Source organism: Lacerta agilis, chromosome 9 (genome assembly GCF_009819535.1).
Source record: "Lacerta agilis isolate rLacAgi1 chromosome 9, rLacAgi1.pri, whole genome shotgun sequence".
NCBI classification, from domain to species: domain Eukaryota; kingdom Metazoa; phylum Chordata; class Lepidosauria; order Squamata; family Lacertidae; genus Lacerta; species Lacerta agilis.
In genome coordinates, this window is record NC_046320.1 from 60365631 (window position 1) to 60392817 (window position 27187).

The 27187-nt window shown below is 44.0% G+C and overlaps 1 protein-coding gene across 6 annotated transcripts in view; it reads left to right on the forward strand.

The window, feature by feature from the left end:
- Positions 1–26380, forward strand: part of MAPK10 (mitogen-activated protein kinase 10) — a 214992-nt gene extending 188612 nt beyond the window's left edge. For 5 of the 6 annotated variants that reach the window (XM_033160672.1, XM_033160673.1, XM_033160669.1 and 2 more), the window contains 4 exons: positions 11236–11360; positions 22127–22190; positions 22755–22832; positions 25687–26380. In XM_033160672.1, coding sequence (XP_033016563.1) covers positions 11236–11360; positions 22127–22190; positions 22755–22832; positions 25687–25829 — 410 coding nt within the window. In that variant the 3' untranslated portion in view covers positions 25830–26380. Of the gene's footprint in view, positions 1–11235; positions 11361–22126; positions 22191–22754; positions 22833–25681 lie in introns of all 6 variants that reach the window. The other variant, XM_033160674.1, reaches the window with a different exon arrangement.
- The last annotated feature ends 807 nt before the right edge of the window (positions 26381–27187 follow it).

The window sequence follows — 27187 nt, forward strand, 5'->3', positions numbered from 1 at the left end:
CAAATCTATGTATAGCTTCAGCAAGGTTACTGCATCATGTTCCTCTTTAGGCCATGGCTTGGAAAATATGTCCTCCATTAACCCATGCACACAAGTACTGTAGCTGGAGACAGGCTCATAGGTATTTTAAAGTTCCTACATGAAAACACTGCGAAGTGACACGTTTACTAACTGTGAAACCAAAAATGTCACAGGGACAGTAGCCTGCTAGAAGGTGTAGTCAAATCTCCACATTTCAAAGGACAAGTTGCCAACTATTTTTCGTTCAGTCTCTGCCGCTGTCCCATTAACAAACGGCACTTTTATTTGAAGCTAGGGGCGTAGCAAGGTAAATTGGTACCCAGGGGCAAAAAAATGTTTGCCACCCCACCCCCAGGCATGGGAAGGTCAGGTGGTACCCGGTGCAGAAAATTTCTTGTCAACCCCCCCCTTGATTCCCCCCCAAATGGTTTTATGTTATTTCATATTTTCTTACAAAGGAATAATAACAAGTAATATAACAAGTAATAATATAACAAGTAATAATAATAATCAAAACTTTTATTTATATCCCACCCTCCCCGGCCAAAGTCGGGCTCAGGGTGGCTAACATCAGATACATAACATTGGTATAAAATCAAACAATAATTAAATTACCTCCTAAAAACATATCAAAATCAAATTAAAGTCTAATTTAAGGCTTTCCACAGGGTTAGGGTTGGGAACAGTAAGTGTTCTCTAAGCTGAAATTTCAGCCTTCATGACATAGGAAAACAGCCAAGTGAACAGCTATTTTGGTGGAGGAGGGTCAAGATATTAACCGATATTTCCAAAAAAATTGTTCCTTGATAATTTGTCACCCCTCCATTATGGAACCTGGGGCGGGCCGCCCCCTCGCCCCCCTTGCTACGCCCCTGTTTGAAGCAATTTTATTTATTATTAATTTCTGTACCGCCCCTCCATCCGAGGATCACAGGGCAGTTTACAATATAAAAACACAGATTTGAAGAATCACAGTGGAATCAGAAGTCCTGGAACATGCAAGCGATTTTATCTTTGATGTGTTTTGCAAACAGGTCACAACGAGCCACTATCTGTTCTAGCGCCTCCTTCAGGCCAGACTGGAAAAGGCCCTTCCACTACAACACAGCGAGGCTGCAGTGGGAACAGCAAAATATGCCTTATTTGCTGTTTTCACTGCCATTGAGCAGGCTTGGTGATCAGCACTTGTGAGGGTCTCCTTGCATTCATCTGGAGTTTTGCTCCACTTGTGTTCAAGCTCCTCTCCTGGCTCATTTTATTGCCCTCAGCTCTGGTGTATACCAAGGAGCCAGCTGGGCTCTATCAAGTGGAAGAGGGGCACTCCAGGGCGATTGTGTCAACAGCCTGGCCATCTGTATATTCCACTGATCAGCCAGGGCTTCAGCAGGAGAACCAGTTGTATTAGCCGTAAAGTTCTCTAGAGCCATCTGGAAACCAAAGGGATCTGTCAGCCTCGAAGGCAGACCATCTGAATAGGTCCCTCTCCTCCTCTGCAGGAGGGGGAAACTGCTGAACACCTAAATCCCCAACAGGAGGTGATCCAACCATGATAAGGGGCTGATGTTAATATCCCCTGTTCTCAGATCATGCACTTCTTGCCCAGCCAGTACCTCGGGCTGGTGACATGTTGGAGATAGTGCCATGAGTGAGGGGCCTCAGCATGGATGTTGATGTCCCTCAGGACCAGCGGTCTGTGAGTCTTCAACACCACCTCTGGGACCACCACTGTCAGCTCAGGCACGTCCAGTTCCAGACACCCCAAATAGCACTGTCTCCTGCTTGAAAGCTTGGAGGGCTGCTTCCAGTTAATGTAAACAGTGCTGAGCTAGAGGAATCAAAGCCTCGAATCAGCATAAGGCAACTTCCTGCATACCAAGGAAAGCACTGTAGGGTTAATTAAGCCTTCTGCCAACATCTTCCCCTCCAGCATAGAGGAATTGTCTATTACCAATTTCCTCCATGCTCTCAGCAGCATTCTTGTGCCCAATGCTGCACATGGGGAAGGGACTGGATTAGGCCCCAGCACCTCCCCATCCTTTGTTTGAAGCAAATCCCCGTAAGCTGTGTACAAAAACGCATGAGACCTTCCTGGGAAGAATTAAATTGGGGGGGCTGCTGGTCCAAATCGCTCTGATTTCAGGCTTTGTCAGTTGAGAAGCACACAGTGCCACATTCAGCCAAAGCCTGACACTGGCAGCCCAGTCCTGTCTCGATTACAGTGGCACTAGATGAGCAGATGCCATTGTCTGCAATGACAAGATGATTTTAAACATAAGCGGAGGCCGCGGTTAACTTCAACAGGGACGGCAAGCTTTTCTGAGAAAACAGCGATTGATCTGTGTGTTTCGTACAGAAAGGGTTTCCGATTAGCATTTTGGAACCTTCCGAAAGTGTGTATCAGTTTTGCACACATGGATTCCCAAGGTTGCCTGTAACGGTGATGCATAATGTTTTTTAATCTGCGGCAATTTGCATGTCATTACCCAGAATGCCTTTTCCCATCATACAGCAAGGCTGTTCGTCTGCACTCTGGGGGGTGATTGAAGGTCTGGCCAAATGGCTTCAGAAGCACTGAGAGCTCTCTATTATCCCACCCTCCCTTCCCCGCCCCAGCCCACCACAATAACGAAGCACAATAATGGACTTACAAGGGATTTGAGGCAGATGCAGAGAGAAAGATAATTAAGATCTTCTTTCACTCCCTGGATGAAAGCAAACATATTTTTGCACACATGCAGATATGGCTCCCCCATCCCCAGTCCTGCTTTCCTGCCCTGGTCTATTTCCTAAAAATATATTCTCTTGACGAGATGCCCCCAAACCCTTTAAAAGAAGGTGTTTGGCATGCTGGAAACCAACCCTGCCTCCTCCGGTAGCAGAAGGTGATATTTTGACATTTGGTTGTCACCTGTGGAAGCAATTTATGGAACCTCCTTTATGGTCATGAAGTTCCTTATGTTCATTACTTTTTCGGCAGAATTCATAAGCTGCTCGACCCATCATCTGTTTAAATGCAGTAATTGTCAAACCCCCTTGCTCTTTCTTTCGCTTGCTGGTAAAAAAAAAAAAAGGTGATTACAAGAACAAGAACAATCGTAGCAGAACTATTCCAACGGCTTTAATGCATGCTTTGTGGGCGATGATACAAGACACCCCACGGCATGTTGGTTAAATGGGGATTCACGTGACACAGATCATGGGTGCTGCCCCTTTGAGCAATTTTGCTATCAGCTCCAGCTGTTAGTTTTACTAAGCTACCCCACAGATTCATTTTCTTTTTCATGTATGACACCTCTGATTTCTTCCTTTCTCTGTTCGCTTTCCATTCTTCCCTTCCCCTGACATTTTAAAATTAACAACAAAGACAGAAATTAAACAGAATCCCCAAGTATGTTGTTGTTTAGTCGTTTAGTCGTGTCCGACTCTTCGTGACCCCATGGACCAGAGCACGCCAGGCACTCCTGCCTTCCACTGCCTCCCGCAGTTTGGCCAGACTCATGTTGGTAGCTTCGAGAACACTGTCCAACCTTCTCGTCCTCTGTCGTCCCCTTCTCCTTGCGCCCTCCATCTTTCCCAGGGAGTCTTCTCTTCTCATGAGGTGGCCAGAGTATTGGAGCTTCAGCTTCAGGATCTGTCCTTCCAGTGAACAGTGTGTCCTGTGTTCTTGCGCAAAGGAGCTCTTATACTTGCTGCTGCACCTCCTTGTACCCCTTGAAAAGCTTCGGTTTAAGTTTGGGAGAACCTCTGGAAGGTGCATATTGCAGCTCTGGGGGCTGCAGCTGGGGGAGTTAGTAGAAACCTTGAAATCTGGGTCCCAGCCCAAATGTCCAAATTAGGCTTATTTTGCATCAGGTGTGGGGAACCTCTGGCCCTCCAGATGTTGCTGAACTACAACTTCCACCAGCCCTAGCAAGCATGTTCAGTGATGAGAATAGCATCTCAGCAACAACTGGAGGGCTGGAGTTGCCCTGTTCGTGATTTGCATGAAGGTAATTTGTATGTGAACCTCTGCTTCATGAGCAGAAAGTGTGGGATGTGGGTGGCGGGGGGCGCGCACTGCTCCTGGCACCATCGGGGAGGAGGGTACCATTGTGGCTGCCCCCCTGGACATGCGTCGCGCACACACACACCCCACGCCGGGGACCACACCCCCGGTGCTGGAGCATGCAGCTTCGCCCCTGCCCCCCGACACTTTCAATAAATGTGTGCACGTGTACTTTCTAACCTGCATTAAGCTTTTAGAAGTACGGTTCCAGAAGATGGTATTTATTCTGGATTCATCCAAAATAAACGTGCATGGCTATAAATACTCCGTTGTACTTGGAAGCCAAGGCATGCCATCAGAATATTTTTTCCCCACCCGTATTCATGCAGTTTGGTTGCCTCTTTAAAAACAACCAGTCAAAGGTGATCGAGTGGAGGTTTTTGTATGTCAGATACGGAATTACATGTGACAATAATTAGGAAGAATACTATTGTGCATGGAGCACTTAGCATATGGATAGCTTTTTAAAAATTTAAATTAACAATATTTTGATGGCACAAATCCTTTTCTGCGAGGAAAACAGAACTGGATTCACACCCACATTTGGTGTGCTGTATGAGTGCTTTGATTGACAGATACAGGAGAACTAGAGAACAAATTATGCCGTTCCTCCTGCTTGTCAGTCATTCAAATGAGCTTTCATCTGGGAAATTAATGAAGCTCCTTCTGTCAGGGTGGCTCAAGGGTTGGCCAGATTCCATGTTTAACTGGCGACTCCCAGAGGCTCAAGAATTCCTAGGAGATACGAATAGCCATCTCTTTGTCGGCTTGCCGCTCAGTGGCTTTCTGTAACACAGAGGCAATTACTTCACTGAAAATAGAGTGGATTTAGGCAAGTGATGCTGCAGTAATCTGACAGGTTTGAGTTCTGATGCTGATATTATTGCTTCTTCATATCAGGAACAGAGGTGTAGTTATTGCCATCAAAATAGGGATCAAGCTGGATGGCTATTTTTTTATCCCTCCAGGCAATGTTAAGATGGCCATATTAACATTGCCGAAGTAGCTATGTCAGAATCGATGTGCAACTTAAATTTGAAATACTTGAACAGAATGGGTCGTGTGCTTCAGATGAGTATTTTTTTTTTACCTACATTGCTGTCTGCAGAGAAAACACTGGAGAGAATGTTTCATCTGATGATTCTGTAAAATTCTGATTGTGCTCTGCATTGCTAGTGGCCACCAACGGATGCCTGATTATCGTCTTCCAAAGCAGCGACTCTATTCTGAACTTAAAAATGGATAGCGTAATGCTGGTTGTCAACAAAAGAGATTTAAAGACTGTCTCAAGGCAATTTTTTTATTAAAAAAGTTAATATAAACACCAACAATTGGGAAACACTTGCCTGCGAGCGTTCCAATTGGATAACAGCCTTTACCAAAGGTGTCATGGGCTTTGAAGACACTCAAACTCAGGATGAAAGGGAGAAACATGCTAAGAGGAAGGCACGCTCGGCAAATCCACACCGTGATCAACTCCCGCCCAGAAACCTGTCCCCACTGTGCCTTCCATGTGTGGATCCAGAATTGGCCTCCACAGTCACTTACGGACTCATTGTTAAAACCGTGTTTATGGAAGACAATGTTACTTGCCTACAAGTGATCGCCAAAGAAAGAAGACAAGGGTCCATTTTTTAATCCTGTCCAAATTGCATAAAATATGCCCACCCTGGACTGTCCGAAGTAAATACTTTTACAATGAACTGGAGATGTTTCTAATTCATACATCTTTATGCAACAGAGGCTCTTAGTTAGAATTGCGAGCCTTTATCCCCTAATCCATTAGTTCTTTTTCCTGCACACAAGTGCTGATTTTAATTAAGGGCAGTTGAGGGTAAAAATCATAGTGCTCGTTGAGGTCAGTTTATCAGATGACTCTCATCCCGCAATTAAACTCCTTGTTGAGAAAAAGATGCCATATTTAAGGGCGGTTAAAACAAATCCTGAGATCTCTGGGTAAAGGATGGTATAGAAATAATAGAAACAGATAAATGATTTAGTAAGCCAGGGCACTCATTAGTAAACCTGCTCCACCAGCTCCTGTTTTTTCTTCTAGCTTTCCTCCATTCAAATCTCCTATAACCCCTGTTTTAAAACAGCTGCATTGGTTGCCAGTTTGTTTCCAGGCCAAATTCAAGGTTGCTGTTTAAATCCCTAAACGCTCAGGTCCCAAATATCTGAAAGACTGCCTCCTTCCATACAGACGCTCCCGAGATCAGTAGAGGAGACCCTCTTGTTTGTTCCTACACCCTCAGAGGTTTGGGGGCAGCTGGCAGCCCGAGAGAAGGCATTCTCTGTGGTGGCCCCTAAGCTGTGGAACTTGCTCCCCACAGAGAAGCTTCCGGCACTTTCATTATACTACTGTTGAAGAAGGCTACAGGTGCACCTCTTTACCACAGCTTTCGTCACTTGAGGTTTTATGTTCTTTAGGACCCACCTTATTTTTATGGTTGTATGTTGTTTCAAACTGTTTTTAATATTGTGTTGTAATACTGTACTGTAGCCTGCCTGTAAGATCTGCTGGGTGGTTGCTCGTGAGTAAACAGCCAAAACTCCATCCTGCCTTTTAGCAGTTTTATTGTGATACTATTTACAGTGCAGAGCTACAAGTTCATGTCTGTATCAGTCACTCGCAGAATCCGGGAGTGGCCCCTTCCGGCTGTGACCCCAACATAAGAGTTTCGGTATACGAAATCTCCGCCTCCCCTACTTACGTTTCACCCCTCTGTGCACTTGGGGCGATGGAAATGGCGTGTCTCCCCCCTTGTCCGCGGGGCGAGGGGAGTGCAAGGTCTCTCCAGCATCCCCAGAGCCTCTGCTCTCCAGCCTCTGAGCTGCCTGCCCCTCCCCACTGGAGACATCACTGCTTCCTCTGCTGGAGGAAGAGGTGTTGCTGGTCAGGTGGGGTCGGGGCTCTCTGTAACATCCCGAAAGCCCTTCCACCACCCTGCGCTGAGTGGGGGCCATTCCCTGACACCGCCCTAGGACCTTAGGGTGAAGGGCAGGTAGGAAATAAATCAATATTATATATATATTATTAGGCCTCCAAACCATTAATAACCAGTGTCTCAAGTCCAGCAGACCCTCCAATTGGCCCTATTTTCCAGGGACAGTCCCAAATTTACAGAAGCCATCCCAGTATTTTATTTAACTTTTATTTAAAATTTATTTTCTTAGGACATTATGGAATAATAATATTATTTCTCCTATTTTCATCTGTGCATTCCCAGAGACCTGAAAGGTATTTTTGTGATTCTGAATTGTGGTCTCCTGCTTCATACTCCAATATGATTGGATTTGTTGATTACTTGTCTAGTAATTACACTTCTGAGGGGGATATAATCCCTAGAGAGGGGTTTTAAATTATCAGGAATGCAGTAGGGTCAAACTATTTATAAATTATTCCATTTTGGGAATGCTGCACCTCACAGCTAATTACCATCCCATCAGCCTTATCAGCACTGTAGCTAAGGGATATGTCAAATTCCTACTTCTTAAACTTGAGAACAGTCAGTAGCAATGACAACTTTGCAGAGAAGAGAGATTGTTCAAATGAAGAGAACATAAAGGAATGAAAATGTTGGCAAAAAGTGTTATGTTCTGCCTCGACTGTCTGAGGCACTCTAAGCCCCAGAATGTCAGTTGCTCAGAACTGCATACTCTCCAAGGTGACGTGACCCAAATCTAGGACACCATCTTCCAGGTCTGAAATCTTGCACGAGTCATGTGACCCACATGAGATTGCAGACCCAGAAAAAGTGCCATCTTCATGCATAGCACCCCAAAATGCGCATTTTGGGGTGCCACACAAGATCACAGACTCTAAAATCTTGCTTTCCTCAGGGCGAAATCTTGGCCCCAAATGGCCACTGTGCTCTCTCCGGGAAAAACGGGATGTCCCATTTTTTTCCGGGGCAGTTGATGGGCATGGAATTGCAGTTTGCAGGCCTCCCACAGGCAAATGGTTGGTCATTGTTTGAACAGGATTTGAGCCACTGGTCTGAACCAGCAGGTTCTTCTTAAGTTCTTATGGATTTAGGTGTCGTCCGCAACTGGACCTAACGGTCAGGGATCCTTTACCTTCACCTTTTTACTCAACTTTTGATTTATGGTGCTGGAGGAGACTCTTGAGAGTCCCATGGACTGCAAGAAGATCAAACCTATCCATTCTGAAGGAAATCAGCCCTGAGTACTCACTGGAAGGACAGATCCTGAAGCTGAGGCTCCAGTACTTTGGCCACCTCATGAGAAGAGAAGACTCCCTGGAAAAGACCCTGATGTTGGGGAAGATTGAGGGCACAAGGAGAAGGGGACGACAGAAGACGAGATGGTTGGACAATGTTCTCGAAGCTACCAACATGAGTTTGACCAAACTGTGGGAGGCAGTGGAAGACAGGAGTGCCTGGCGTGCTCTGGTCCATGGGGTCATGAAGAGTCGACTAAACAACTAAACACCTTTTGTACAAGTACGCACTATTCCCCCCAAATTGACCTTTGTCAATTGAAGGTTGCAATTCATACTCTTGACTGGCGCTATCCAAAATTGAGGCCTGTTGTTTCAGGTGAGAACCCTTCATTTGAATTCCTGCCTTCATAATTGGTCACTGCCATCAACAGGCAGCCCGAGAGGCCTTATTTCTGGAAGCTGTGGTGTTAAACAGGAGCACATGCACATGTCTCTAGCGTAATCTGCAATCCACAAACCAGTTACACAGGCGACTCAATGAAATCTATATGACTTAAGTACACTTACTAGAGAGTGAGCCCCATTAAACTCAGCGGGACTTTTGAGTAAATTGGCTAAGGATTGGTTTGAAGAGAGGAGGAGGGACTTCAGAAAGCTGGGAAGTGAGTCAAACACAGCTAAGGCTGCTTGACTCAATCTTTGGTGAATTCTGTTATCAACTGATATGTTCTGCAGCTCTCAAATTAAAGCATGGATCAGATTTTGCAGTTCTTTCAGTTTTGTGATGCAGCTCTCTGCTCAAAAAATGCAATGAAAAATGCATTTTTAAAATAAAAAAATCTGAAATTATTCTAATGAGAAAATAAGGAGAGAGTGGGAAGGCTTTATAAATTATATGAAGAGAACTGATTCCCAGATTCATGCTTGGCTTAGTTTAGAATAAAAATCTCACAGGTAATCAGAACATTTCTCCAAAAATTTAATCATTACAGACAACCAGTGATACGAGGAATAAAGATCCACACGGAATTAGTTGGAAGTCTATTATTATTATTATTATTTCCCTTTTTCTTCTTTTTTGGTGTTTTTCATTCTTTTTCCTTTTTTGGGAGAATATAATGTTTTGTATTTTTGATTGCAGTTGATGTTACTATGTTTACATCCGTGTAATTTTGTTTTTGCATTTTCTTCGGTTTTGTATTGTTTGTTCGTTTCATTCAATGTTTGTTTTGTGTTGTATAAGTATAAATAAATAATAAAATAAAATAATAAATGCATATTTTGAGATAAAACACATTTAGAAAGGCATACTTGGAGACAACGAGAACATATAGTTTGACAAAACATTTTCAAAGTAGCTACTTAAATATGATTTTCATGCATATTTTTTAAACCAAATAATAACATATTAATGCCAAAGTATTCATATATAAAGAATATTTTTTGTCCAGCCTTCAACAAAATGATCCTTGAGGGGGTTACAGTACAATTAAAACAGCGACAGCGAAATGGATTTAGGAATGAACACCTGTGAATAGGGCACTGACCAGAAACAGAATGATTTGTCCTAATTGACTATTGATTTTGACATAATGGAGAAGCAGAGCCCCATGTACCCACCCTCTTGCTGTTTTTGGAGGAAGCATCACACAAATTAGGTGCACACACACAAATGTGCCAGGTTTTCTCCGCTTGCCTGCATCACCCATCCTAGCTGACCCCATTCATGGAGGCCTTTCCCTTTAGTGAATGTGTTTGCAGGTCATAAGAAATGATTGCACTGGAGTAAACGGGGATGTGCATTGCGTGACCAGGCGCGACAGCCCCAGCCCCCAGGGATCATGGGAAAGGAAATAAAGACTCTGACAACGTTAGGCCACAACTTTATTAAACTTCTGAATGTAGGAAGACCTTGGCTTAGGCCTTGGGCGTGTATCCCTCCCAGCCCCCCAGCCGGGGAAGTGGGGCACATCAGGGTAAATGGGATATGGGGGTGCTCTGCGAGACGTAAGTGTAGCAGGCAGCCCTGGCCATATCCCCACACGCAGGGTAGTTCACTGACAACCTTTCAGTGTATGGTCAGTGACACCCATTTATATAACCCCTTTAAGAGGGGGACCCTGGAATTGCCGCTGCAGGGAGGGTGAGTCACCACTTCACACACACCCCATTATAGGGAAGAAAAGACTAAAGGATTTCACCCAAGGCCATAACCGCCAAAGTTGTGACAAATTGCTAAGGGGAAGACAAAACCTGCGAATGCAGGAAAATTTCCTCCCAGTCCTTCAACATCAACCAGTCAAGCACTGTAGCAGCGCCCGCTAAACAGGAAGAGAAAGTTAACCTGCAAACAAGAAACATTAACAAAGGGAGGGTAGGGAGGATGAATCTCCAGAGCCATTTGCGTGGCTAATACCAGCTCTTCCCCCTATTTATAATGGGTCTGGCCCCACTTCCCAGGAAACGAAACTTAAAGCTGAGGCTGGACGTGAACCTCTGAATAATACACTGAGAAGCAGGCCAGCCCCCTTCTACTAGCAAGTTCCCTGGGAACTGTAGCACCACACGCGATCCCGCAAAAGGCACCCACAATATAGTGTGCGTGCTCATTGCAATGATTTTTTTTAGTACAAAGAATATTGACTCATTATAAAGAGAATACAAGGGGAAAGTGGATGTGTTAATCTAATTCCATTTTTATAAATGAAAACCATAAACTTCATCTTGTAATGGTTACCATGAATGACAACAAGGTCTACCAGAGACATCAATCCATGTTTTAGCTCTCTCTCTCTCTCTCTCTCTCTCTCTCTCTCTCTCTCTCTCTCTGCCCATTAAAGAGCATTTTGCTGTGCAATAAATTAGTTCATTGCCTGGCTTTAACTTGTCTGAATTTGACATCATGTTGATTGTCTCTTCACCCCCTTCCTGGTGTAGAGATTCCTGCTCTGACACATTTCCTCTTTTGGTTTCCTTGCTCCAGCTAGCCAAGCCAGGGACCTTTTGTCAAAGATGCTAGTGATTGACCCAGCCAAACGGATATCAGTGGATGAAGCCTTACAACATCCGTACATTAATGTCTGGTATGACCCAGCGGAAGTGGAGGCGGTAAGTGAAAAATTGTCCTTTACACTAAACTTTTCCAGTTATCACAACCAACATTCAGCTAGAAATGGGGGGGGGGGGATTTGTTGACTTTGCATTTTAGGGGAAAGTATTTGCCAAAAAAAGAGAGAAAGTATTATGTGTGCTTTGCTGCACACTGCGATTCTCTGCTGCTGTTTCATTATTCCAAAATTGTCTGCTTTTTGGGGGATCATTTAAATGGTACATTAAATTGTACTTATTTCAATTTTACTTTTTGTAAAACAGCTTGAGGGATGCGGGTGGCACCGTGATCTAAACCTCTAAGCCTCTTGGGCTTGCCGATCAGAAGGTCCGTGGTTCGAATCCTCGCGACGGGGTGAGCTTCCGTAGCTCTGTCCCAGCTCCTGCCAACCTAGCAGTTTGAAAGTATGCCAAAAAAGTGCAAGTAGATAAATAGGTACCCCTGCGACAGGAAGGTAAACAGCATTTCCGTGGGCTGCTGTGGTTTCGGTGTTCCATTGCACCAGAAGCAGCTTAGTCATGCTGGCCACATAACCCGGAAAAACTGTCTGCGCCTTCTTCTTTTTTTTAAAAAAAAGTTACATATGCAGAAATGGGTTGAACTGAACATGAAGACTGCAAAAATGAGAAACAGTGAGAAACTGAAGCAGACAATTTCCTAATTCTGATTTGAATAACACAAGTTTTTTTTCCAATTCGCTGGATAATGTGCAACCAATGTCTTTATATTCTGAATCACTTCTGTTGCATTACTCTTTTTTTAGTAGAAGTGGGTGACTAAAGTGTGGCATGGGGAGGGCAGAAGTTTCTGGGGTTTGTGGCTCTCCTGGACTACAAGTATAAGACGCTGGAGGGAGCTGAAAAGCAGACTGAAATCTATTTGTCCTGTGTCACTTGTCAGGCAACAGTATGTTCCCCCCCCCCTATTTTTCTTTTCCATCCTATTGATTTCCCCCAACACAAAAGCTTCTCCAGTTCTGTTGTTTGTTTTATTTGGCCAGAGTCCACAGCATTGGCCAATGCAAACCTTTGCATAGACTCCTTGCCAGGATTTTGTCACTTTTTTTGACTCCTTTTAGCTCTGTAATTCTAATTCTAATAATGATGAAGAATCTAGAACATGATAAAAAGTTGGCAGAGATACTGTTTTTATCCTTCTCCCATAATACCCAATGCCATTGATAAGCAAGTGGACAAAATGAAATAATCTTTTTTACAGTATGATGATGGTGATGATAAAGTAAAAACATGATGCTGTTTATGAATATAATTATTTTCCCTGCAATTTCCTTCCTCAACAGTAATAGCAGGTTCAAGAAGATTAAACTCTCTTGCTGAAACAATTGCTTTAAAACGAATAGAAGAACACTAAGGGTGCATTGTAATAATAATAGTTAAGGAGAGATGGCAGTACTGTATTGCTTAGTTGTATTAAATAGAATAATAAATGCGGAATATAATTTGGTAACAAGTAATAAGTAAGACAGCAGCCAAGTAGATAATGCCTCATAGGGAGTACAGAAAAATGATATCCTGAACTTTATTCTTTGAAAAATGAATAAATGGGTTTCGTTTTTCTCTCAGTTGATCGTTTTGTTGCTTCCCCGCTCTAGTTTTGGTTATGTCTGTGAATTTGATCATATAAACCATATTCCACAATCTTAAAAGCTATTCATGAATCTGTTTTTTTTAAAAAATCCAGTTTGCTTAGTAAAGTCTTATCAGGATTTCTTAACTTTGGACTCTGTCTGCATTATATAAGTGACTTTGCCAACACTATTTGACTCATCCCATTAGGTGTCAACTGCTATCTGAATATCAGTTCTGTAACAATTTTCTTTATGGTTCATATGTGGAGCATTTTACATATGTTTGTCCATGTTTCACACATTTCACCAAACTTAGCCGCCGCTACAAAATACAGTAACTACCACCAAGTCTGGAATGCTCTCCCTAGAGAAGTCTGACTGGCATCTACATTGTGATCTTTTCTGTAGCTGGCAAATGTCTTGTTCTTCTCCCTCTGGTTTTGAAAATGTGTTGGTGCACTCCTGTTGCCCTCTGCTGTTGATTTTACCTTGAGGTCCTTTTAATTTCTTTCGCAGCTTGTGTTACAGTCTCATTGTTATGTTATTGTGTTTTACGGTTTTATCCTCGGTTTGCTGAAGAGCTCAGAGAGCTTTGGCTGTTGGCCAGCAGAGAAATGTAGTTAATAAGTGAAATAAAATTAAATAAGAAACAAATGAATCATTAGGAGGTTAACTGGAGTAGAATGTTGGAGGAAATGGAATATTTTCTTTCCAGTCACAATCTGTAGTTTTGATGTTGATAGTTAGTAGGAAAGGAGATCGAGAATAGCAAGCCATAGTAGTACCATACATGTCATTAGTTCTCCATTTGCCCTCTGGGGGAAGAGGTCAGGTGTTAGTATGCAGTTACAGGAGGTATAATCAATCCTAGCAAGCTTCACAATGCGCCCTAGAGAGCATCTCATAATCCTTCCCAATGCCATTGTTGCTGTGGGAGTAAATTCATTAGTGTTTGCGAGGTGCTCAGTTACCATAGTGATGAGGTACCATATGGAGAGACAGGTCACAGTCTGCAAGCTTGTGTCCTTTTCCGAGTACTTTGGAGCTGTGTATGGCCAAAGGCACCAACCCCACATGGTTGTGTAATGCTAATCAGTAATTATCAGAAGTTTGCAGTCATTTATTCCAATACATTGCAAGGGGAATAATTCCGCCACTTTTGTTTCGAATTTACAGCACTCTCTTTGCCACACAAGGATACACCGGTGCCTAGTATTTAAAGATATGCTAATAAATAGCTAGCTCTATGGGAGTGAAAACTCACTCAAAGGTTTCCCTTCGGCACAGTGTTTGTGTCCTCTTTCTTCCAGCTGCCTCTGTGTTCTGTGCTCTTCATTAAAATACTTAAAATGAGCTACAGTTAAGATATATATTGCTAAAAATCCACTTAGAAGCAACCATGGCTGTGATCGTGGGTAAGAATGACCCTAGCAGGCGAAAGCCGTCTGAAATCGAAATGTCTGTTGTGAAAGACGACCAGAGATAGGGAGTCATCTGTGTCTCTCGGGGCAAAGATATCCAACAACACTGGTGCAGCCGCTGAAACGTTCATGTAGTCAGTTGCAGCTGTCTTTCCTCTGGGCAAACCATCCCCAGGGATGTAATTACTTGTAGAAACGCACCGTGTGAACCAGTGGTAAACACAGATGCCCTTTGCAGTGGCAGTCTCCCCAAAAAGTGCTGTAGCGATAATGAACATCCCTGCAACGGAAGCTGTCGTGTTACAGGTTCCATTCAGATGGTGCCCTGTTCCATCTTCCTGACTTTTCATTACCAGTTAATTTTCACAGACCTCACCAGTGTGAGAGCCATTGTTGTGTAGTGGTTAAGAGCGGTAGACTCGTAATCTGGTGAACCGGGTTCGCGTCTCTGCTCCTCCACATGCAGCTGCTGGGTGACCTTGGGCTAGTCACACTTCCTTGAAGTCTCTCAGCCTCACTCACCTCACAGAGTGTTTCTTGTGGGGGAGGAAGGGAAAGGAGAATGTGAGCCACTTTGAGACTCCTTCAGGTAGTGATAAAGTGGGATATCAAATCCAAACTCTTCGTCCTCTTCTTCTTCTTCACCCTCCCCACCAACCCACTAGACCAGGGGTGGGGAACATTGTGGGCCAACTTTGACAGGGGAGGGCAGGGCAATCCACATGCCAATCGGATGATTTAATTGCAATATCACATGATTGGCAGGTGGATTGCCCCCCCCTGTCTAATTCTCACCATCAGAGGCAGAAAGAGGGAGCATGTTGTGAAAGGCTGCAAAGCCTGCCCTGAGCTGATGCTTTCAACATTTTACAGTTTCCCCCTGTTTTTCCTTTGCCTTGTGCCCAGTGCTGTTGATGCAAAGGAATGCCAGCCTCTCTACCCCTTCACCAAAGCTTCTGCTGCCCTCAAGGTCTCTCCAAGCCTTGCTTCCTTTCGTCCTCACTGGGCCTCCCACTCTTCTCCCCATTGACCTCACCAAGCCTGTAGTTTATCCCTCAGTATTAAAATTCCCAGCACTCTTAACAAACTACAGCTTTTCAGGATTCTCTGTGGGCAAACCATCTGCTTTAAATGTGCTTTACTTGTGCTTCACATCTGACTACTGCTCACATCAATTGATGAACACACACATCGATATCTATTAATGATCACACACATTGATATTTTTGTTTTTCTAATTTTCTGCAGGGTTTTCCTCCCCCTCCTTTGTTCTGTTCTTCTCGAAAGCTACAAAACCCCAAACTGGGAATTTAATGTGTGCATAATACCCATCATCTCCCCAGAAGAAAAATATCCACCCCCAAACCACTTGGCCTACTAAAATTGGCTGTGGGAGGAAAAAAAGCCCAAAGGATCAGATTTACCCAAGGGAGCATCTGAAGCACAGCAGAAGGAAACAGGGAGCATTTGAATATATATCTATAGCTTGGTCTTTGTAGCAAATGGCAATGGTTTTGTGTCAAGAGCTTAACCTGAAGGTAATGAACCCGAACATCTTCCTGGGATTTACAGCATGAGCTTGCAAGTGAGGACAAAGGAAGGGAGATGACACCCCAGCCAAGGTGCAGAAGCCAGAGCCGGTTAAACTCTCATTTTATAAGCCCATTTTAAAAAAGTTCACAATCTTTTCATAGGCTACAGAAGAGCAATAAAATTATGATGTCTCGTTCAAATGGCGGGGAGTGTAACACGTTTGGGAAATGGCAGAAGGAAGGCAAAAGCCTTCTTTCTCTGACAGGTTTAAAAAATTGTAGACGCTGGTGGTCTTTCTTTAAATGCCAGGCTGTGACCTGCTGCTAACTAGAGGGAAATGTATATTATTACTCCGGCGACATGCTGTTCATTCACAATGAATGAAGGACAAGCTGGAGACGGATTGTAGGAAAATACAACCAAACGCCAACCTGACTTTTTTGACCTCTGAGTCCTAGTAAACAATTGCTTCCCTTGTGCTGCCAATTAGGAATATATTGACTTTTGACTCCTACTGATCGGAGTGTTTGCGATGTGTGGTAGAAAGCCTTACTTATTCCTTTCTGATCTGGACACCGATTGACTGCAGGCCACCATTTTTGCAATATTGGCCGTACTACACGTTTTCTTAACATTCATTATATTTTAGGATTTAGAATTCCCTGGTTGACATTACAATCCAAGATGCTTCAAATGCTTTTGTAGAACAGCAACTAATATTTTATGGAAATAGAAGAATTGTCGCCATGCTTTAGGAAGATACTGACTTTCCGTATTTGTTCCAGGCTGTTTTTGTGGTGGAGGATAGTTCTTGGCTTCTTGTATGAGGGCTCCCAGGAAGCGTCTGGCCTGGCTACTTTGGGGGAAAGATGGTGGAACACAGGATGCCTTATTCTGATATGGCAAGGCTCTTAGGTTCTTACGTGGCATGGCTCCACATTGTTTGGGGCTGATTCACATGACACCCTGCAAATGGCCAGATGTGGTTTGAGTGAACTGAAGTATTCAAGATGGTTGCTTGACTGCTCGATTGGCCTCCTGTCTTTCCTATCCAGACAAGCTGATAAAACAACAAAGTGGTAAATCACTCATAGAAACCCTCTGCAAGTAATTCAAAAACCCACTCATCATCATCATCATCATCATCATCATCCCTCTATATGTTTGCTGCCTTTGCACAAAAATTAATGCTGAAAGTGGTTAATAATAATAATAATAATATTTATTTATACCCCGCCCATCTGGCTGGGTTTCCCCAGCTACTCTGGGCAGCTTCCAGCAAAAGATTAAAAGTACATTAAAACATAAAGTCATTAAAAACTTCCCTAAACACAAACAAAACACCACAAACAAAACTTCCCCTTCACAACAAAACACCAGAAGATCAACAATTAGAAGGATAACTCAAAATGGTGGCAATAATAAAACAGCAACGTTAAGAGCATGTAGAAATGTGGCGTAAAAAGAAACAACATTCTGGTACTATTAATGGCAGCAGACACTAGAAAACCCAAAAAGAAACAGGGGAGTTTGGTTTTACCTTGGTCCTAGAAGTTCTAGTCATTCCTTCCGTGCGCACTACAAATTAGCCAAGAATCAAATTAGTCTGGTCAAGTATCACGGCCTCAGCTTCTCCAGGGCTTCAGTACCTCTTGGGTGTCCCCCATTAAGGTGGCGTTAAGGCTTCCAAAGGCCAGGAAGCAGGTATCTGGGAACACTTAATTCTTTGAGGTTACATAATTAGGAATGTTCATTGCAGGGAGAGGCAGCATACTGGAGGAAGTCTCTTATATACGGCTGAAACATGCAGAGACCTCTCTAAACATGGTTGGGAAGAGAGTCTGGTCCTGAAATGGACTGCAAGATGGGTTCAGAAAGCTTTAGAAACCAGCTTCCTTCATGGCCTGTTGACTGTTTTCATTGACCTCCCCAAAAGTTACTTGTTATTTATGGGGGAGGGATTATGCATGCAATCAAGTGGACAGCATGTGGAACTAGGACCACTGACTCCTGAATTTGAATCTCTGCTCTGCCATGATGCTCACTGGGTAGCCTTGGCCCAGTCAGTGTCTCTCAGCCGAATCTACCTCACATGGCTGTTGTGAGGGCAAGGCACTGCTCTGAGCTCCCTGGGTGAAGGAAGGTCAGCATAGAAATACGATTGATAAATATCATGCCCCTTGATCTTTCAGACCTGCTTGGTATGCCTTCCTCCTGCACGATTTCCTTCTTTTTCTTTTCTGTGGGTAGGAGTGCCACTGCACACTAAACTTTGACATTCAAAGCCCCTTTGCCAGCGCTCTTCAGCCTAGCATCTGGGTTCTTTGCTTGACTGATGATTCCTGCTTGGGCATATTGGTATTTGAGATAGCTCTGGACAGTGGAGGCCCCAGCTAGGTCATCTGTTCCGCAGCCTTTGAGCCATCCATCAGTGTGTAATTGCATTTTCATTTTAACCCTACTAAGGTCTCGTTTATGTTCCAGGAAAATGCTTTAAACTTAGCAGCTTTATACGGAGCTGTAAAATTGTATGTTCTGTTCCGTCTTGCAGATATCTGCATTCTCACTCTCACTCTCCATTTTCTATAGTAGCCAGTATTCACAATGATTCTAGGAAAACCTTCTAGATAATCCCCTTTTCTAATGGACCAGCAAAACCTTTCCTGAACCTCTTCCTCCAGGAATGTATATTTTCCTCAACCTCCATAAGGTTGATCTCACGTTAGAATTTTACATGTGTCAACATTAAAGATCCATGAAGGTCTATTGTGTTCCATGGTAGCTGTCTGCCATTGTAATCAGAAGTGGCCTCTTTGGGCTTGCCCACACCAAAGTTTACTGTGTGTTTGCAGCTGTTTGCATTCCCATTTAATCTGCATAGTATAAATGACATTGCCCTCAAACAATTCCATGCTTTCCCCTGTAAATTCAGGTTTACCCGATATGGGAACAATCCAATAAATTGGGGAAAATGGGGCTCCAAACCACTTCACTTGGGGTCGAAGACAATTTGTTTCAGTGTTTTGGGGTGAGTGGATCCACTGTCACTTTCTGCTACCCCCCTTTCATTGCCCAATACATCCTCAAGGCTTCCATTTATTTTCCGGCCACATACAATGGAACAGGCAGAGTTGGATGGAATAATGCAGAGACATGGAGGAAGTGCCACAGAACAACTGATAAAGTACTGGGCAGTTTGGTGGTGTGCCACTCTGCACCTGACACCAGTCTCATGGCAGCTGCTTATTTGGAGGAAGAAGAGGAGAAGTGGTTCAGCAGCAAATAGGTGCAGTGCAAACACACCAGCAGATGTAGTGGATTGGCTCCGCTGGTGTGTTTGCACTGACCAGGGTTCAGGTGAGTGGTGGCACCCTATTATGCAACCCACCACTGTGAAGCTTTAATGCACCAATGACCTGTTGCTGTATACAGACACAACAGAAAAAAAAGCAGTCAGGAGCCCCAAGCTAAAACTGTGCCACATTTGTGAGTGTTTTTGCCTTGGAGATTTGTTTGTAGTTTTAATTAATCTTTGCTATATGGAAATAATCTCTGTAGGCTTCCAGCTGAAGGGAGTTGGTCAAGCTGGAAGTCAGTACTGCCTCAGGACCTTTTGTTTCCGTGGCAACCGTAACCATGGTTACCAGCATCTGTTTGGAGCTGTAAGGGGCAAGCATGTTCAAGCTCCTGTGCAAATGTAGCGATTCTCTGAACATGGTGTGCAATTTCCTTCCTAGCTAGAAAGCATTTTTCCGAGTCTGTGGACTCCAATTTTAAGCTAGAAGATTCTCCGATAAAAAATGAGTGTGGTAAAGAACTATCCATGGGTGGACAAATTAAGGTGCTTCATCAAAAATCATAACTTAGAAATGGGTCCCGGTGTTGTTGTTGTTTTTATTGAAGATTTTTCTGTGTGAAACAAACAAATAAGCAAGGAAAGGTACATATAGCAAACTGAATTCCCCGGCCCAACCCAACTCCGTAAGTGGCAGAAAAAACTACACTCACTCATTTTCCTCACACAAAAAGCCACAAATTCCTGCGCACCCCCTCCTCAAGAGTGAGGATGGGGAATTGTACTATATCTCCAACCAAGTGCTCCACATAACCCCATACATCCTAGAAGACAGAACGAAACAATGGGTGCACATGGAGATAGAAAAATGGACCCTATTGATGGAAACCTGGGTTATTGAAGGAAGGGGGAAATTGCCTTCTCCTCCTTCTCCTTCTATGTGTACAACTCATTCCCTAACATCACCAATGAAAACTACATCTTAAAGACACTCTTTCCCTGACATCACCCATGAGAACTATATCTAAAGGAAAAGCCTCTCTCAAACTAAGTGCTGTTGTTTTGTTTTTTAGCTGGATGAGACTTTCTGTGGGGAGAGGGGAGGAAATGATCCTTCTTGAGTTCCGGATTCTTATCCTTTACCTTACCTCCTCTTTGATCAAAACAAAACAAAACAAAAAAATCCTTCCAGTAGCACCTTAGAGACCAACTAAATTTGTTCTTGGTATGAGCTTTTGTGCTCATGCACACTTCTTCAGATACACTGAAACAGAAGTCACCAGACCCTTATATATAGTGAGAGAGTGGGGAGGGGTATTACTCAGAAGGGTGGTGGGAATGGGTGATTGGCTGATAGGTGTGGAAAACCTGTTGATGACTGTTAACGACTGCAGTTGGTCTTACAGGAAAAAGCAAGGGGTGAGATGGCTAAAGAGCCAGTGTGGTGTAGTGGTTAAGAGCGGCAGACTCGTAATCTGGGGAACCAGGTTCGTGTCTCTGCTCCTCCACATGCAGCTGCTGGGTGACCTTGGGCTTGTCACACTTCTGTGAAGTCTCTCAGCCCCACTCACCTCACAGAGTATTTGTTGTGGGGGAGGAAGGGAAAGGAGAATGTTAGCTGCTTTGAGACTCCTTCGGGTAGTGATAAAGCAGGATATCAAATCCAAACTCCTCCTCCTTCTCCTCTTCTTCTTCTTCTGATAGCTTTGTCATGTATAATGAGATAAGAATCCAATGTGTTTGTTCAGACCAGGTCTCTCCATGGTTTTAAGTTTGGTAATTAGTTGCAATTCAGCAACTTCTCTTTCCAGTCTATTTCTGAAATTCCTTTGTAGTAAGACATAGTGGCCCAGCTTACATGGCATAAAATGCAGCTCAGCCCTCTCCGATCTCTAGAGTAGGCTGCCTAATGAAGCAGATGACAGCGGCCGCTCTTGTGCGAAGCCACAACCCTTGGTCCCCTTAGGTTTTCCTCCTCGCCTGCCTTTCCCCACCCCAACCCTGTGGCCTGTGTTCTTTGCTTTGCCCCTCATTAGCAAATGCAAGCTCTAGGCATGGCAGATTGGCTGAGTGACAGGCTGTCAGACTCGCTCATCTGGATGACCCAGGTTCACCGCCTCTCTGTTGTCGTGGGCTACTTCTGCTCTCTGCCCTTAGCTTGAGCGAGAGAGCTTCCCGATACCAGAACCGGCAGGAAAAAGAAGACTGGCTGGGGTGTCAAAGGCTTGGCACGACACAAGACTCAGACTGATGGGCTGGTTTGCAGGAAGGGAGGGGCACGAGTTCACGAGGAAATCAAAAGTCGGGGCTTTAATAACAATAGAATGAAGCATGGGAGAAATTCACTAAGTATATTGCTCCACCAGGGCATTCATGGTGGAATGAGCTGCACTCCCCTTCCTGCATATGTTGTTCTGGGGGTTCTCCTGTCCCCCCACAAGCCAAGTTGTGGGGCAAGAGGGGCTTTCAGGGGGAGGAGTGGAGGGAAACCCTGTTGCACTAGCAGAAGACCTTGCACAGTTTTCCCACTACAGTAATGGGACTGATTAGTGCAGTCATCTGTTTCTTTCCAGGAAAGTGCTACCCGTATTTCCATAATCGCAGCCACCAGGAGGTGGCGTGTTAGACATTTGTATGGAAGTTCCTTGTTACACCCTTTAAGTAGGGGGTGTAACAACTCGATTTAACATTCATGCACTTTAATCCTGGTATCAAGTCGATGAATGGCCTGCCTGTAATAACTCTTGTCCCTTGGAGCTACCTCATATTGCAGCACGGAGAGGACTGCTGCAACATAAACAGGTCCTTTTCTCCATTTCCTTGATGTTTTGGCATTGAAACTGTCCCATTACATCTGGGCTTAATTTCATTTTGTGCTCCTGATGTAGCTTATTCATCTGACCTCTCTTGTGTTTTTTAAATCAACAGCCACCTCCACAGATATACGATAAGCAGCTGGATGAAAGAGAACACACAATTGAAGAGTGGAAAGGTAATCTCATCCCCCCCCCCCAAAAGACAGGAGACCTGATGCTTCTGTGGGCACATGAGAGGCTGCATTGGCCCCCTGAGCTTCTCTGAATGTCCTTTCTTCTCTGTTTCTTCCCTCATCTTTCTGTTGAGGGCCATATCCCCTGGTTCATTCTGCTGGAAGACACATGTAGGTGGGGCAGGAACTGCTGATGGGTGGAGCCGAAGCCAGTGGGGGGCAGGTCGAGAGCCAAAAGTGCACGCGGTCACCCTTTTATCTCCTTTTGCCACCAATTTTTCTCTCCCTTTTCCTCCCCACCCAGTAGTCCATCAGAGTAGGGATAGATTGCTCTTGCTAGAGGCCTGGACCTCTGATCACTTGCGGAGGGCTTCCCTTTCCCCGCCTTTTTCTTTCACAGCTCCATCATCAGGTAAATTGGTAAAAATGGATGTGGACTAGTAACTTTCACAGACTCCTTTACAAGGCTGATAATTTATTGAGGTCTTCTATTGGCGTCTATTTGCTGGGGGGGGGGAGCTAGCAACTCCTCTCCACCTTTGTAACTGGCTCTATTGTCTCTTGCAGAATTAATCTACAAGGAAGTAATGAATTCTGAAGAAAAGACTAAAAATGGTGTAGTAAAAGGACAGCCTTCTCCCTCAGGTACTCATTCCCAGTGAATGACCATTTTGTGCTTGCTGCAGGCTCCATTGTACAGTGATGGATTCTCATCCAAGTGTCTTAATCTGCTGCTATTAATTTAGACGTAAGCAGCCGCAGCTTTGAGGCTGAACATTACTTTTAGACAATTTGGTACATGGAACTGAAGATGAATTGCATTAATTGAACTCCAGATTCTTATTTTTCTTTCGGTAAAGGCGACATGAGAGTCTAGGTTACTTGCAGAACTTTGGATGGATGAACACAATTGTTTCAAGTCTCTATACTGATTCCATCCATCCATCCATCCATCCATCCATCCATTTCTTTATTATGGCCAATGACCAGCATTTTATTGCATCCATAAATAAATCATTTGGGTTGGTGTACCTGTAGCCAGCCAGATCCTTAACCGTGATTTAAGGATGAGCTGCTCCCTTTCAACTGTTTCTCACTCTAAACTGTAAATTCACCCTGCCAAGAGTAACCATGGGTAAAGATTATCTTTGCACTTACCTTAATTGTGATTAATGCCAGTCCTGCTCCAGTTCTGAATCTCCAGTCGGAAATCTGCTTGCCAGCTGAGAAACTAATAAATCTCTGTTTTTGTGCTGCCTGTCTGGGACAGGGGGAAATTGTCAAAGGCCGGATAAGCTGCAGCCCATAGCTGGTGGGCTATTAGGTCACCAGGTTTTTCTGGGTCTGCTTAATGGTCACTAGGTCCCCTTTGAACCAGAGTTTAGGAACTATTGTGAGAACAGGGTGCTGGACTAGATGGGCTTTTGGGCTGACCTAGCAGCGCTGTTCTTGTGTTCTTATGAAGCCCACTAAACATTTGCCTCTCCTAACTCCACCTAGGTACAGTCACAGGTGCAAAGCACTCTCCACACTGTGCAAGCAATTGGCAAGGACAAGGCACAAAGAAAATTTGATGATAGGTTGCCAGATTAGCAATGGGCCCAATGGAGTTTTTAAGTGCCATGCACATTGATTTCAGTTCTGATGACAGAAAGGCGATTCAACAGATTCTTGCAGAGCAGAAAGTGAAACGCAAAGCATGCAGGTTTGATTTAAGAGCTTCCTGCATGTGCCCGGCGACATCTTTCTTCAAGATGGAGTGGGTATCAGAATAAATCATGGTTCACAAGCACATCTGTCACGCAGAGCTGTGTGTGCTAGGTGATTTATGTGTAACAATAACAGAGTTTACTTGCGTGGGGAAGTAATTTGCAAGGACTAATTAAGTATTGGCTTTCATCTAAAATGGATCATCGCCTAAAATGGAGCATCATGGGTTGGGGGTGGGGCCTCTAGACAAGATCGGGGTGGGTGTTGGGGGGCTGCAGGGGAAGAAGAGGAAGCCTCATTGAACAAGCCTGCTTGTGTGATGCTGGAATATCACCCATTTTCATTTTATTTCCTCAATCTTGAGATATTTCAATGTTTTCCTTCCATTTACATTTACATTTTCAGCTCCATGCAGTTTGATGGTTTTGGTTGTAGTAGATTTTAATAAAGGATGGGGAAACCGGCTATTTGATGAAGCAATATTTTTTTCTAGGCTACTTTATTTCTTTAATGGGGTGGGTAGGAGGGAATGTTATCAGTGGAAAACATGAGAATGCTCCATGCAGTCAATTAAAATTAAAGATGGTGGGAGGATGGGGCAGTGAAGGAATGATCTACTGGTGCATTATAACTGGAGAAGAGTAATACAAGTTTGGATATGCAGCCCACTCCTGCAGCAGTCCGTGCCAACATTGCAAGAAACAGTCACATATCTGTGGTTCCCTGAGGACTGTGGGAGAGTTGCAAAAATGTATAATATAAAAGGCACTTGGATATTTTTTTTAAGGTTCTCTGGTTGTATTAGAAAAAATAAACCTATACAAAGGTATAAATCCAAAACAGTGCACAAATATAGAGTCTTCTCTCTATGCAATGTAGCTCTTAATCTCAGCCACCATAGAAAATGACAGACCCAGCTCTCACCTGGGAGCTTCCCTCTTCCCTCCCAATCTCTCATCCTTGGAGATCTTCACTTCCCCACCTCTCACTCAGGGTCCTCCCACCATTATTATTTTTTGCCACCTTCATGTGGGCGTGGTCCTTGGTCCCCAGTAGCATCCCAGAAGGGGAGATTCCCTGTGGTGCCTCCCCCTAGTGGTGGCTCCACTGACAATCATCCACTGATAATCATCTGACGAGAAACTATACTGAGGCCATGCCTCTGAAAACAACAGGCTGGTTTCTCATGTAAGATTTTGTATTTCTGTCTGGAGGATTCTCAAATACAAAATGGGTAGGCTGTGCATCTTTTAAGAGTGGGGCATGTGTGTTTAAATGTGCATATATATTTTTTTATTTAAAAAGAAACCATCCTGACAATCTAGATGTGGGGTTTCAACAGGATCAGTGGTGTACCTTGGGGGGAGGCGCATGGGAGCGGTTGCCCCAGGTGCAAAATTGTTAGGGGTGCAAAATTTCAACGCCCGTTGCTGCCTCAATACAGCTGTGTGTCTTCCATCGCTGGGCTCTGTTGGAAATGGCTTCTCCATGCGAACCAGGAAGTGACCTCTCGTTGACATGGATGCCATTAGGCAGCTGAATGTGCATGCGTCCTCCATCCGTTTCCCTCCTTCCCCTCCTGTGCGGCCCCAGGCTCTGGCAACCCAAGCTATGCCACTGAACACGATTAGCAGCTGTTTTCCTTCCATTCACATTCCTTTGGATCCCAATCATTATAAATAAATAAAGACTGGATTGTGCTGGAGCTAAAGCAAGTTCTCTTGTTGTCTCTCAAGCATTCCCCAGGTTTTCAGGTTGAATCACGCCGGTGTTCATTTTCTTAGCACAGGTGCAGCAGTGAACAGCAGCGAAAGCCTCCCTCCATCCTCATCCGTCAATGACATTTCCTCCATGTCCACAGACCAGACCCTGGCGTCGGACACTGACAGCAGTTTGGAAGCTTCTGCAGGGCCCCTCGGTTGTTGCAGGTGACTAGCCGCCTGCCTGCGAAACCCGACGTTCTTCAGGAGATGATGTAATTTAGGGGAGGGGGGGAAGAATCATTGTGGTCATAAAAGAATTCGATGATGGCAAGGAAGAAAAAAAATTAAAGGAAAAACAAACACACATGATGATTAAATACAACAAAACCCTTTCAGCCTGCTTCTCTTAAAAGAGTTATGTAAATGCAGCTAAGCTCAAGTGTATATTTAACTTAATAGTTGCTCTGCTTTGGTCTTCTTCCAATGATGCTTACTGCAAAACAAGGAAAAAAGGGGAAAAAAGAAGCCCTTTTTCATAAATTTTGCAAAACTTTAATGGCTGCAAAACCAGCAAGCTGCAACTGTCCTTTTTCACGTTGGCATGACAAGGTGGGCAGAACCCCAACCCCTTTGTGTATACATGTGTGCATATCTAACCCTTTCTGCTTCTGTTTTCAGCAGATGTACAGAAAACTGCACATGTATCTTGGTGTACATACATGCAAATATGCATTTGAGGATATATATGGAGCTGTGTGTGTACATGTATCTAAAGAGCAGGAGTCCGTTTGTGTGCACACAGCCCGCAAGTGGACAACTGAACCTCCTGGGGTTTTTTTAAATGCAAATTTCACCTGTAATATAATACTCATTGTACAGCCTGTTTAGTTGGTCCTTGATTTAATTTAAATAAGTAGGGGGGAAAGTCAAACCGAAGCTCTCTCAGAATCTTGATAATGTAGAGTCCAATATTTCGGCACTGTTTTTAATAGCAGTTTGTTTGGAGGAATAATAGAGGAAGGAAGTTCAATGGGATTGCCCTTGTTAAATGCTGATGGATTTCGAGTTGTTGGGGTTTTTTTTTTTTTTTGAATGAATATGTATGTTGAGCTAGGGGAGTTGTCAGGAGAGAGGCCTATTTGTGTTGATGCAGGATTCTGGACTAGATGATCCTCTTGGAACAACAGGGGCTTCTCAGGCACCCTATCTCCAGGAAGTTCCACTGCCTTGTGTGACTGCATTCAATTTTTAGCTAAAGGATGTACGAAATGGATCAAACTGGGTTGGCCAGGTGGCAACCTGCTATCACATGCCTGGGTCAAGCGGTGGTTGGCAAGTAGTCAGCTTGTAGAAGTTCTGCCTCTTCATCTGATCTGGTCCTGGGGAATCTATTAGGCAAGAAAGGTTGTTGACTTCTTCTTTTGTAGTAGAACTCATGATGGTGTTGGGGAGCAGGCTCCTGAATGAAGGCAGAAGTGAAAGATGAATTGAATGGAGGCAAATAGAAGACCTGCATTTGTTGTTCCCAAACCTTATCATTTATTTGGTCATGATGAAGGACCTTGAGGTGTGCACAGTCTGGAAGAC